Source organism: Petromyzon marinus, chromosome 1 (genome assembly GCF_048934315.1).
Source record: "Petromyzon marinus isolate PM22_M1 ecotype Great Lakes invasive population chromosome 1, UKy_Petmar_22M1.pri1.0, whole genome shotgun sequence".
Lineage (NCBI taxonomy): Eukaryota > Metazoa > Chordata > Hyperoartia > Petromyzontiformes > Petromyzontidae > Petromyzon > Petromyzon marinus.
In genome coordinates this window covers 7,094,817-7,107,103 of record NC_133667.1, presented here as the reverse complement: position 1 = coordinate 7,107,103, position 12,287 = coordinate 7,094,817, and the positions used below count along the sequence as shown (strand labels likewise).

At 47.2% G+C, this 12,287-nt stretch overlaps 1 protein-coding gene across 5 annotated transcripts in view; it reads left to right on the top strand.

Annotated features, from left to right (window-relative positions):
- Positions 1-12,287, top strand: part of LOC116940453 (uncharacterized) — a 393,679-nt gene that overhangs the window by 200,681 nt on the left and 180,711 nt on the right. For all 5 annotated transcript variants that reach the window (XM_076056201.1, XM_076056147.1, XM_076055989.1 and 2 more), the window contains exon 35: positions 4,780-4,821. In XM_076056201.1, the coding sequence (XP_075912316.1) occupies positions 4,780-4,821 (42 nt within the window). The remainder of the gene's footprint in view (positions 1-4,779; positions 4,822-12,287) is intronic.

Here is a 12,287-nt window from a genome sequence, read left to right as displayed (position 1 = left end):
AACATCTCTTAATGTTCGATGGCTTGTGCACCAGATCTTATTTGTTCACGATGTACTTACAAAAAAATCCGCAGACTACCTGCTGGATCTCCTCTCTGTTTCGAAGAACAAATGTAACCTAAGGTCTTCGCTCATTTACCAGCTTCACATTCCCTATTGCCATACAAATCCTGGAGGAAGGGCCTTTGCTATTGATGCCCACAGGGTCTGATGTAACTGCTGTCGCAGGTACAGCTCAATTTGTAAACTCCAGGATATTGCATGTCAGGAATGACATCCTTCACTGATGGGATTAGATCACGGATTTTGTGTACTGTATTGAATCGGACCTGGATCTTGTGTTTGTTTAAGATTTTGGAAATATTATTGGTAACACTTGCTATGTATGGTAACATGATGGTTTTGTTTGGCTCCTCAGGAGGTTGTTTCTCCATAGTTGGAAAAAACAGCTTTGCGAATAATACGGTCCGAGTACCCATTCATCTTGAGGGCCTGGTGTACGTGTTCCAGTTCACTGGCTTGGTGGTGTTGGTCGGAAATGCAGTGGGCCCTATGGTGTAGTGTTTTGATAAGGGAATTCTTCTGTGCCGGATGGTGGTGGGAATCAGGTTTCAGATATGAATCTGTGTGGGTGAATTTCCTGTAGACAGTGTCCCAACGAGCCGTCAGGTCTCTTCTCAAATAAAACATCCAGGAAAGGTAGCTAACCATCCTTCTCCACTTCCATGGTGAATTTGATGGATGGGTGTATGGAATTGATGTGGTTGAGAAATTGGTTCAAAGCTGGCAGGCCATGTGGCCAAATGACGAAAGTGTCATCTACATATCTCTTCCACAAGGAAGGACGTAGGGTGGATGTCTGGATGGCATCTGTTTCAAATTTCTCCATGAAAACATTCGCTATCACTGGTGATAAAGGGGAACCCATGTGGGTACCTTCATTTTGTTTGTAGAAAATACCATTCCAGGTGAAGTAAGTGTTGGTGAGGCAGTGCCTATGTAGGGTAGGTACATAAGGATTCAGTCCATGTTGGACTAAGTCTTCAATTATTGCTAAGGTGTCAGGTACAGGAACCTTGGTGAACAAAGTAACTACATCAAAGCTGACGAGCAAATCATCTGGGGACAGTGAAATGCCCTTGATTAGAGAGACCAAGTGAGCTGAGTTCCGTACAGCTGAGGTAGTCTTGCCCATGAGTGGAAGCTAGGTGTTAGACAGAAAACGGGCCAGTTTGTAGGTAGGTGAGTTGATTGTGGAAACGATGGGCTGAAGTGGAGTACCTTCAATCTTAATTTGAAGCTTCCATGACTGCAGGAATCCATACTCTTTGGCTCTTTTGGTAAAGTCACGTAGGTATAAAATAAAATAAGTCACGACGTTTTGGGTGCAGCTCAAGCGTCCATCATCAGGTGGGAAAGTACGGTCTAACAGTCCGCCTCAGCAGCAGACCATGCTTTCCCACCTGATGATGGTCGCTTGTGTTGCACCCGAAACGTCGTGATTTATTTTATACCTATGTGACTTTACCGAAAGAACCAAAAAGTATGGAGTACCTTCTTTATGGATTTTAGGAAGACCATAGAATCTGGGTTGTCTAGTAGCAGAAGGTTTTAGGCCGAGCCGTTTGAAAGGTTCGCTTAGAGAAGTAGAACTGGTAATGATATTGTTGTTTTTTGTAGCCAGGCGGTTAGTAGGATCTTTGTTGATTTTGGTGTAACTGCCATCATTAAGAAGGTCCTAGATTTTGTTGTTGTATGTGCTTTTATCCATGATGACAGTAGCATTTCCCTTGTCTGCTGAGAGGATGACTATGGCATCTCTCTTTTTCAATTTTGCGAGTTCAGAGCACTCGTCTTTGCTGATGTTAGTAATGGGTTTCTTAGCATTTTTTAATGATGGTGGCAATTTCATGTCTAGCAACGTCTGTCGCGATGTGTCCCAAGCCTTTGAGGGCTACGTCGACCTGGGCGATTATATCATCCACTGGGATATGTTTAGGGGTGACTGCAAATTTCAACCCTTTAGTTAGTACCGATTTTAGGCTGTCGGAAATTGGGATGTTACTCTGATTGATGACAATCTTGTTAACATCTAACTTTTCAACATGTGGCTCTGGCTTCTTTTTCGACAGGAGGTTGAATTTAGCGATCAAGTTAACTTTACATTTGGTTGACATTGAATTAGCAGAGGAGACTGTCATGTTATCTACATGGTCCCAATTAGAAGTGGACATTTTATCTGTTAATTTTAAGTGTGATTGTAAGAGAGTCATGTCTAAATGATGAAGTTCAAATCAGAGCCATCTTATTCTTTCTGAGATTAGCTTTAAACAATATCCATTTAGCATTAGGAGAGTGAGAGCAGCAGATGTGAGTGTAAATGTGATCGGTATTACCTTGTTATCGCGGCATCTCTTCAGAAATGTTAGCGACTCGATCAGGTGAGCCTTCTTGTCTCTCAGTCTGTTAAAAGCTCTAACAGATGTGTGAAAACCCTCCCCATAGAGGCGGTTCAATCTAGATTTGAAGCTTTCGTGACTGCAGGAATCCATACTCTTTGGTTCTTTCGGTAAAGTCACGTAGGTATAAAATAATATAAATTACGACGTTTCGATCGCAACACAAGCAATCATCATCAGGTGGGAAACCACAGCAATATATATTTTTTGCTGAAGTGGGAGAGAAAGGCTGTGGTAAGAGGTTATATAGGTGAGAAAGGGGGGAGGGGCAAGGGGAGGGAGAGAGAGGGGGGGTGGGGTAGAGGAGCGCTGCGTGGAACGCTAGGAGAGGGACGTGAAGCTGGACGGGGGGAATTGGGCGGGGCTGGAAGTGGGAGGCCGAGCTTCATGTCCCTCTCCTAGCGCCCACGCAGCGCTCCCCTCCCCCTACCCCACAACCCGGGAACTAGTCTATTTTCCGAGTTACCTTCCCCCCCACATCCCAGCTCTCTGGGCCTCCCACTTCCAACCCCGCCCAATTCTCTCTCCCCCCCTTGCCCCTCTCCCCTTTCTCACCTATATAAGCTCTTACCACGGCATCTCTCTCCCACTTCAGCAAAACAATTCTTTCTGTAGTTTCTCACCTGATGATGATTGCTTGTGTTGCGATCGAAACGTCGTAATTTCTTTTATTTTATACCTACGTGATTTTACTGAAAGAACCAAAGAGTATGGATTCCTGCAGTCACGAAAGCTTCAGATCCTTTTCTACTTCTTCAAACAATGTTTTCATTTTCGTTATCCCTTTGTGGTGGGGATATATGTTTTAGTTCATCCATCAGCTCTTTATTCTCTTGATCCTCATCCCAATACAATTCGCTGCAGTACTCAGTTCATCTCTTTTTTGTCTCTTCGTTGTCCATTAAGATATTGCTGTCCTTGCCTTTTATTGCCGTTTGCCTTAATTGTCACTTCCTATTTGTGCTCTTGACTAGTTTGTACAGCTCCCTAGTCTTGTATTCTCCAGCATAGTATTCAATGTCGCTACATTGCTTTACCAGCCATCCCTGCCAATCCTTTCCCGCCAATGTCCTTGCCTCATTGCATAGCATTTTGTACTTAGTCGCCATCTCATCCAATTCCATTATCTTTAGTCTTATTTTTCTCATTTCCTGTGCTAGTTCCTAGGTTTTCTCAGTTATCCATTTTCTATTGAGTTTTACGACTAAGGATATTGTTGCTTCTACTGCTTGTTCCACTTTCTTCTTCAGTTCTAATGCCTTGCTGTCTATGCTAAGGTGTTCTATTTTTGTCCCCCTGATTCTACTCGATATTTCCTATTCATATTTCCTCTTTATTTCCTCGTTCTCGAGTGCCTATGAGACAGTATCGAAATAATTTTGAGACAGAGAAATTATTTTCAGCATGTTTTGAGAGATGGTGCCATAGTCAATGGTTAGCAATCCGCAGATTGCCAGTTTGATCACTCGGCGTGGCAGTTAAAACAACAAGCAATTTACTTGAACACCTCCGCTATGTCCACCCAGCAGTATCATTAGGTACGCCAGATTTGAATGGCAGATCACATGTTATGAGATAAAGTGTCACCAGCGTGGAAGACTAGGGCAGCGGGAAAGTGTAGTGACATGAGCATGTGAATGCAGAGCTGTACCTTTACTATTTTACGTATTTTAAAAAAATGCGTGGTGCAGAGTGCAGGTTTTGTGCGTGTGTGTGTGGCGGAAATGGGATTCATGGATGTGTCGGCTACATTTTTTATTATTATTGTGGTATAATTTGTGGTGTACAACGTGTTTGGTGGGGTGTTGGCATAACTCTTGGTAAAAATTACCAGATTATTTTACATCATACAAAGGGAAATGATATTTTCATAAATGTGTTCATCCATGCCTTTGAGTCTCTGCATTGACAATTAAGAAGTATTTTTTGTTGATGTGTTCACTGCTCATTGCATTAAAGCTGTTGGCAACTATTTTATTCACTAGAAACTGTTTCAATACACAAGTATAAAAAATTGTGTTGGTGAGAAATGTAAAATTTGAATAATTTTCCTTTCATACATTTTTTATTTAGAAAAAAGAACATTGTTCATATCAAATAAATATTCATTACATCCCACAAAAACCATAGTAACCTAGTTTAGCTCAGATAATTTTCATGTATTGATGTGTTTTGCATCTGAAATATCTATTCAACACATAGCATGTTGTGTTCATACTTGTGCACTTTAATCACAATGTTTACCTAATTTTATTTCCCTTAGAAATGATCAATTATAAATTCAATTTAATAATGTACATTTATTTGTTTTCCTTACCAGATTGCTGCAAGGCTTAAAGAATGTCAAGAAACATTAAAAGAGGTGTGTTTACAGTGAACTGCATAATAGACCAATATTTACATAAATATGTACGTGGCTGTTTATTTTTATCAGTTTACTGTAGGTTGCTGTGACATGTGTATTAGTTATCAATTCCCCTAAAATTGGCAATTGCATTCACTATTTTTTTCTTAAGCCAAAAGTTACTTTGGGTGACATTTGTAGGAAATACCAGATACTACAACTTTTAAACATTTGAAGCAATTGGCGGGACCCCGGGGTCCCATCACTGCCCCGGGGTGGGAAAAACCGCGTAGCGACACGAGTCTTGGCTTACCGACAACAAAACTAGTGTAAATCGATTGGCCTCGTCGAGAGCTACTGGGGGCATTAAGTTTCGTAAAAAGTTGAAAAATTACATAAACACGTTAAATTCACTGCGGGCTCGCCTTGGCAAAGAAGCTGAGGATTGACGGCTGACTGGAGGGCGCGACTGCGGCAGACGCCCGGGCTTGCATTTGGCCGGTGGGGTGGCGCCCATCGTGTTGATCGCCGCCTGCTGGCGCTTGTTGGCGCGAGTCTGGGCGGGTGGCGCGTTGCTGCACGAGTGGGCGGACTGAAAAATAATAATTATTCACCTGATTTTTGCGGGACCCCGGGGTCCCGCCAAATGATTCATTTCACAACTGATTATCAAGGCCTTCTCTAATCATGAACATCTGGGTTTAGGTTCCTCGTCTTTAGTGCTTACTTCTGGGTGTCACTCTAATGCCTCTCTTGGTAGTTGTTTGCTTGCCATGTTTTGATAGTATTTAGTGGAGGTAATTTTTAGGTTGTCAGTGGATCCTGGTTTGATTGTGAGTAAAATGTTGATTTCATCTGCAGTAGAGTGATGTTGGAGAACAAGGTTTGTTATTAAGGTGCAGAGTGGTTTGATGTAAAGGTAAATGTGGTTGAAGAATGTAACCCTTGGGGACTCCACGGGTAATGTCGAAGGGGGCTGATTTTCATTGTTGAATGTGAGTGTAGCGGTGCATTTTTTTTAGAACTGTCTGTGATGCCGAAGTCAGTACTGAGTCTGTTTATGAGAATGGTGTGATCTATTGTGTCAAATGCTGCTGTCAAGTCAAGGATGATGATTGCAGTGGGTGTGGAGTTGTCCATGTTCCATACTGCATAGTCTGATTGCTGCATTAGGGCTGTTTCAGCGCTATAGTTGATGTGCAAGTCAGATTGGTTTGGATGTAGAACGTTGTTTGCAGTGATGTGATGAGAGTGCTGCTGCATGGAATTTTTTGTATGGTATTATTCATAGTGTAGTGAGTCACTCAGAGACACTAATAGTAGGAGGCACTTTATTTATTATAGTCTGCACAGGTACAAGGAGTAACTACACTATGGTCAGGACAGCTAACATGCTGGCTGACCAACAACGCCGAGGAGGTGAAGACCTTGACGAAGACTCCAGCAGCACGACGGTTCCACTCGAAACAACAGCCCCGAACCTTGCTCGGGGTCCCCCTTTTATCCACCCAGCGTGGCCTTGCTCCACCCTCGGCCACGCCCCCCTTCTAGAACCTACTAGAAGGTTCCCGGGCTTTACCTCACATGCCCCCTCTATCACCTTTGCCCCACATCCCTCTCTCCGGCTCATCACATGACCTGCTGGCAGACAGGGCAGCTACAACAGAAGATCCCCTTCTCTGCCAGCAACCAGCGCTATGTGCCCCATTCCATGTCACTACATCACCCCCCCCTCCCCCTCGGAAAAAAGAAAAACAGCCATCCCGGCTGACCTCCATACCTCGCTTAGCGGGACAACGAACACAACAACAACAACCATTACCCCACCCGCGAATTTAAATAACAAGAACAATAAATAACCGGAATAGATAATAATCGCTAATGCATGGCAATAAACCCGGCCCCCAGGGATACGACAATACCGACGACCATCAGCGTGCTGCAGCCCGCGAGCAAAGGAAGGACCTCAGGTCAACCGACAGCCACAGCACGGCTCGCGTCGGAATAAATAGAATGGGAAGGGGCGGGTTATTTAAACCGAACAGTTTGGGAATGGGTCCTCGTCGTCGGGCCCCAAAGCGGGACAAGAATGGGTTTCCTGGGGACCACAGGGCGACTTGTAAATGGCCTAATGGGCACGGCCCCTCCCGGGAAGAAGGTAAAGGGGAAGAAGACGCGGGTGGCAGTCGTTCCGTCACCCTTGGCCTGCCGGCGCCGCGGGTGGTTCCGCAGGTGTCAGGTGCTGAGATCCTGTAGACAAAGGAACAGAATCTCGCTGAGGCGCACCCTCCGCGACCGTACGCCCGGGCTCGTCGGACACATCAGACACCCGGCCGTCAGGTAGTGGGGATGAAGCGACATCACAAGGTGGAAATTGGGTTTCAGCCGTGACGGGTGCACATACCAACGCCTGTGACCGACCTGGATTCGCACGCACTGTGGTCCCCTGATCTCGATCACCTCAACCGGGCCCTGCCATGGTCTGTGCAATTTTGGGGACGTGCCCAGGGGCACCTGGGGACAATGCAGCCATGCCTTGTTCCCAGGGTTCCATGGGTTTCCGGATGCACGGAGTCCCACGAGCTTTTCATTAGCAGCTTGCTGTTTGGCCGAATGACCCCGAGACGCCTCCCTTGCTTCCATTAGTCGCTTGAGGGTAAGGTGCATGGGCGTTGGCATAGCGACCTTTTTGCCCAGATCCATGTTCAACTGAGCCTCCATGGGGGGGGGTTACATTCCCTCCCGTACATGAGGAAAAAGGGGGAAAACCTGGTTGAGGCGTGAGGGGCCATTCTGTACGCAGCGAGAACACCCGGAACATGTAAACCCCAATGGACTGCGCCTCGTTGACCTGTTGGCACAGCATGGACGTGAGAGTCCTGTGCAAGCACTCTACCATCCCGTCAGTCTGGGGATGGTATGGCGACGTCCGAATCTTTTTAGTACCCAGGGAGTCACACACCTTTAATAATTTAGAAGAAATATTCCGACCCTGGTCCGTAAGAAGACGTTCCAAGGCCCCCTTATCCGAAACATACCCGTGTAGGAATGCATCCGTGATGGACGCAGCCAACTGATCCGGCAAAGGCCGTGCCACCGGCCACCGGGACAGGTACTCCACCCCGACGAGCAAATATTTGTTTCCCCTCGGAGTGGTGGGAAATGGTCCAAGGAATGTCGTGAGCAACGAGCTCGTTAACACGGGACACCTTGATGACTGCAACGGTGGCCAGGCCTACCATGGCAGGGGCTTCTGGCGAGCGCACTCAACAACACCCTTAAGCATATAATGGACATCCTCTGACATCCCGGGCCAAAAGAAGTCGCACTTTAGAGTTGATAAAGTTTTTTTGTACCCCAAGGTGCATCAACCATACATGGACAGCCCGTGTGACTCTACACCACAGAGCAGTCAGCACAACGATGGAGTAACGCTGCACCTCTTCATCCCACCTCATCAGCAACCCATCACCGAGGACTACGAGGGACATTCCCACTGGCCCCTTTCTACCACCCGTCGTTCCGACGTGACGCCACAATTTTAACAGGGAGGCGTCCTCCACTTGGAGGCATTCCCATTCCGCGTGCGTGAGACCAATTGTGTTATCGCAAGCAACATATGCTGTGGGTGGTGGAGCGTCAACCGACGCCATGACTGTGCACGGCAATCATGCGCCCGCAGGTTTACAACGGCCGGCACCCATCAAACACGCACACTGGCTCTTTGGTGGCAATCGCGACAACGCGTCTCCGTTACAGTGGCGTGTATCCTTTCTGTAGGTGACTGTAAAGAAATAATCCCGTAAAATTTCCTACCATCGGGAGAGCTGGCCGGACGGCTGGTCAACTTGTAGCGCATATTTTTGAGCCGCGTGATCTGTGCGTACAACAAACTGTCTACCGTAAAGGTACGGACGGTATTGCTGTACAAGATTTACAATTGCCAATAATTTGCGGCGCGTCACACAATGACGCTGCTCTGCGGGGGACAATACACGACTCCCGTAAGTGATGACCCTCTCTACACTTTGCCAGTACCAAAATATGATAATAGGTTTTTCCCCTTTTTTCTGGCAACAAAACAGGTGTTAAGATGTTAAAACACCAAACTGAAACCTTTTACAAGGAATCATGTCTGCATTAACCACAATGCTTGTGGCCAGAATGCAAAAAAAACATACTCTGATAATATATGCATTGTCCTTGAAACTGATTGGTCCACACCAGAGACAGCTTTCTCTTCAGAGACTTTGTTTCACTTGCAGAAATCTACATAAAATCGCAAACTCCCATCATGTTTCTTAACAAGAACAATGGGAGCTCCCCACGGACTGGTGGAAGGATGATATCGACGGCCAACATCTCATCGACTGCCTGGCGAACATGGTCCTTCTCCTTGGGATTGAGTCTGTATGAATTTTGGCATATAGGAGCAGCGTTACCCATATAAATGTTCTGCTGCATCACGGACGTGCGACCTATGTCATATTTGCCCTGACTAAAATGTCCGAGAATTCCCGGATCAGTTCACGCATATTGCCCCACTGCTCGCCGGATAAATCAGGATTTTCGGAGCACAGCGTATCCATCCACGACTCATCCGGCTCGTCTCCCTGCTCCACCACGGCCACGACCTCCATGGTCACATTGCCGCCCTCCCCGCAACACGCGGCCGTCGCGTGGGCCAGAACCGTACTCGCCTGGACAACCGCGGCATCCAGGATGAAGAGAAAGGGGTGAGTATGATGCCAGTATGGCAGGGAGAGGCATGGTCTCAGCCAGACAGGACCTTGGCAATGGACACTAGCTTTTAAGACGTGGAATTTCATGTAACTGGGGGGCAAAGAGGCGGAGTTGGTGGAGGAGGTAGAAAGGTATCGACTAGATATAGTTGGTCTCACCTCCACACACGGCATTGGCACTGGAACCAAACTTCTCAATCGGGGGTGGTCTCTCTCCTATTCCAGAGTAACCCGTGGTGAGAGGCCCCGGGCAGGTTATGGGGATACTCACAAGCCCCCAGTGGGGTGCTGTTTAGTTGGAGTTTTTCCCAGTGAATGATAGGGTCACCTCAATGAGACTTCGGGTCTCAAAAAGGAAAAATCTGACTGTTGTCTGTGCTTATGCACCAAACAGCAGTTCATAGTATTCGGTCTTCTTGGAGATGGTGGGGGCAGTGCTCGATAGAGTGCCGCCTACTCACTCCATAGTCTTAGTGGGTGACATGAATGTTCACGTTGGAAACAATGGAGGTACCTGGAGAGGCGTGATTGGGATTAATGGCCCACCTGATCTGAAGGTGAATGGTGAAATGTTACGGAATATCAATAACAAACACCTTGTTTAAACACAAGGATGCTCATGACAGTACTTGATACCAGAACACCTTGGACGGAAGGTCAATGATTGACTTCATAGTTGTATCATCGGACCTAAGGCCGTATGTTCTGGACACTCGGGTGAAGAGAGGGGCAGAGCTGTCAACTGTTCACCACCTGGTGGTAAGTTGGATCCGATGCTTGAGGTACCAACCAGATAGACGTGGACGGACCAAATGAATAGTGCGTGTTTTTTGGGAACGTCTGGCGGAAGATCTAGTGCAGGAAGATTTCAACTTGCACCTCCGTAAAAACTTCTCCTACATTCCAGGGGAGGTCATGGATATTGAGTCCGAGTGGACAGTGTTCAGAATCTCCATTGTCGATGCAGCTGTGAAAAGCGTAGCCAAAAGGCAGTTGGTGCCTGTCATGGCAGCAACCATAGGACCCGCTGGTGGACACCAATGTTGATGTAAGCTGTCAAGTTGAAGAAGGAGGCTTTCACGCTGGTACCGACTCAATTTAGAGATACTGGCTTGCCAAACAGGTGGCAGCAGTAGCAGTTTCTGAAGCAAAAGCCCAGGTGTGGGAGTTTGGAGAGGCCATAAAAAGGCACTGCCAGGCAGACTCAAAGATTTTCTGGCAAACCATTCGACGCCTTAAGAGCGGTTGACGGGACATGGCCCAAGCTGTTCTTATTAAGAGTGGCGTAACATTGAGCTTAACTAAGGAGATAGTCGAGAGGTGGAAGGAATTCTTTGAGGAGTTCCTCAACCCGGTGGACATGCCCTCCTCTCAGGAGGCAGCCCTGGTAACAGCTGCGGGGGTCGGATCCATTACAGCTGCTGAAGTCCCTGCGGCGGTTGAGGGCCTTTGTAGCAGCAAAGTTGCTGGGGTGGATGAGATTGTCCCAGAGTTGTTGAAAGCGCTGGACAGTGTAGGAGTGTCATGGCTAACACGCCTCTTCAATATTGCATGGAATGCGGGCACAGTACCTCTGGATTGGCAAACTGGGGTCATGGTCCCCATTTTTATGAAAGGGAACCAGAGGATGTGCTCCAACTACAGAAGGATCACACTCTTCTGCGTCCCAGGTAAAGCCTATGCCAGAGTGCTGGAGAGGAGGCTGCACCCGGTGGTCGAGCCTCAGATTCAGGAGGAATAATGTCAAGGTCGTGCAACAATGGACCAGCTCTTTTCCCTCTCACAAATATAGGAGGGGTCATGGTAGTATGCTTCTTCAGTCTACCTCTGCTTTGTAGACTTCGAGAAGGCATTTGACCATGTTCCCCAGCATGTCTTGTGGAGGTGCTGCGGGAGTATGATGTACCAGTGCCGCTAGTGCATGCTATCTGTTCCCTCTATTCCCGGAGTAAGAGCTGTGTCCGTATTCTTGGTATTAAATAAAAGTGATTCATTGTGGGTGTTGGACTCCGCCAAGGGTGTGTCTTGTCTCCACTCATGTTAGTGATTTTCATGGCCAGGATATCAAGGTGCAGCTGAGGTATGGAGAGTGTCCGGCAAAGGGGGCATGGAGGTGGCGTCGCTGATTTTTACAGATGACGTCCTCTTTGCCTCGTCAATTTGTGATCTCCAGTGTGCATTTGTTAATTTCTTTAAACCTATCTACGTGACTTTACCGAAAGACCCAAAGAATATGCACTTGAATAGTGTCAAGCGGCTGGGATGAGGAATAACACCTCCACATCTGAGATCATGGTTCCTTCCCTGGAGACGGTGGAGTGTGTTCTCCAGGTGAGGGGGTAACAGCTGCCCTTAGTGGAAGATGGAGCAGTTTAAGTACCTCGAGGTCTCTTTTGCGTGTGATCATAAGTGGGAGCAGGAGATTGGCCAGCGGATTGGTGTGGTGTTCGCAGTGATGCGGGTGCTGAGTTCTCGAACAAAGCTCGAAGTTTACAGGTCAATCTATGTTCCCACCCTCACCTATGGTCATGATATTTGGATAATAACCGAAAGGATGAGATCGCAGGTACAAGGGGCCGAAATGAGGTTTCTCCACAGGGTTGCCGGGCTCACACTCCGTGATCGGGTGAGGAGCTTGGTAATCCGGAAGAACCTCAGAGTCGAGCCACTGCTCCTCCGGATCGAGAGGAGCCAGTTGAGGTGGTTTGACCCCCTGGTAAGGATGCCCCCCGGTAGACTCCC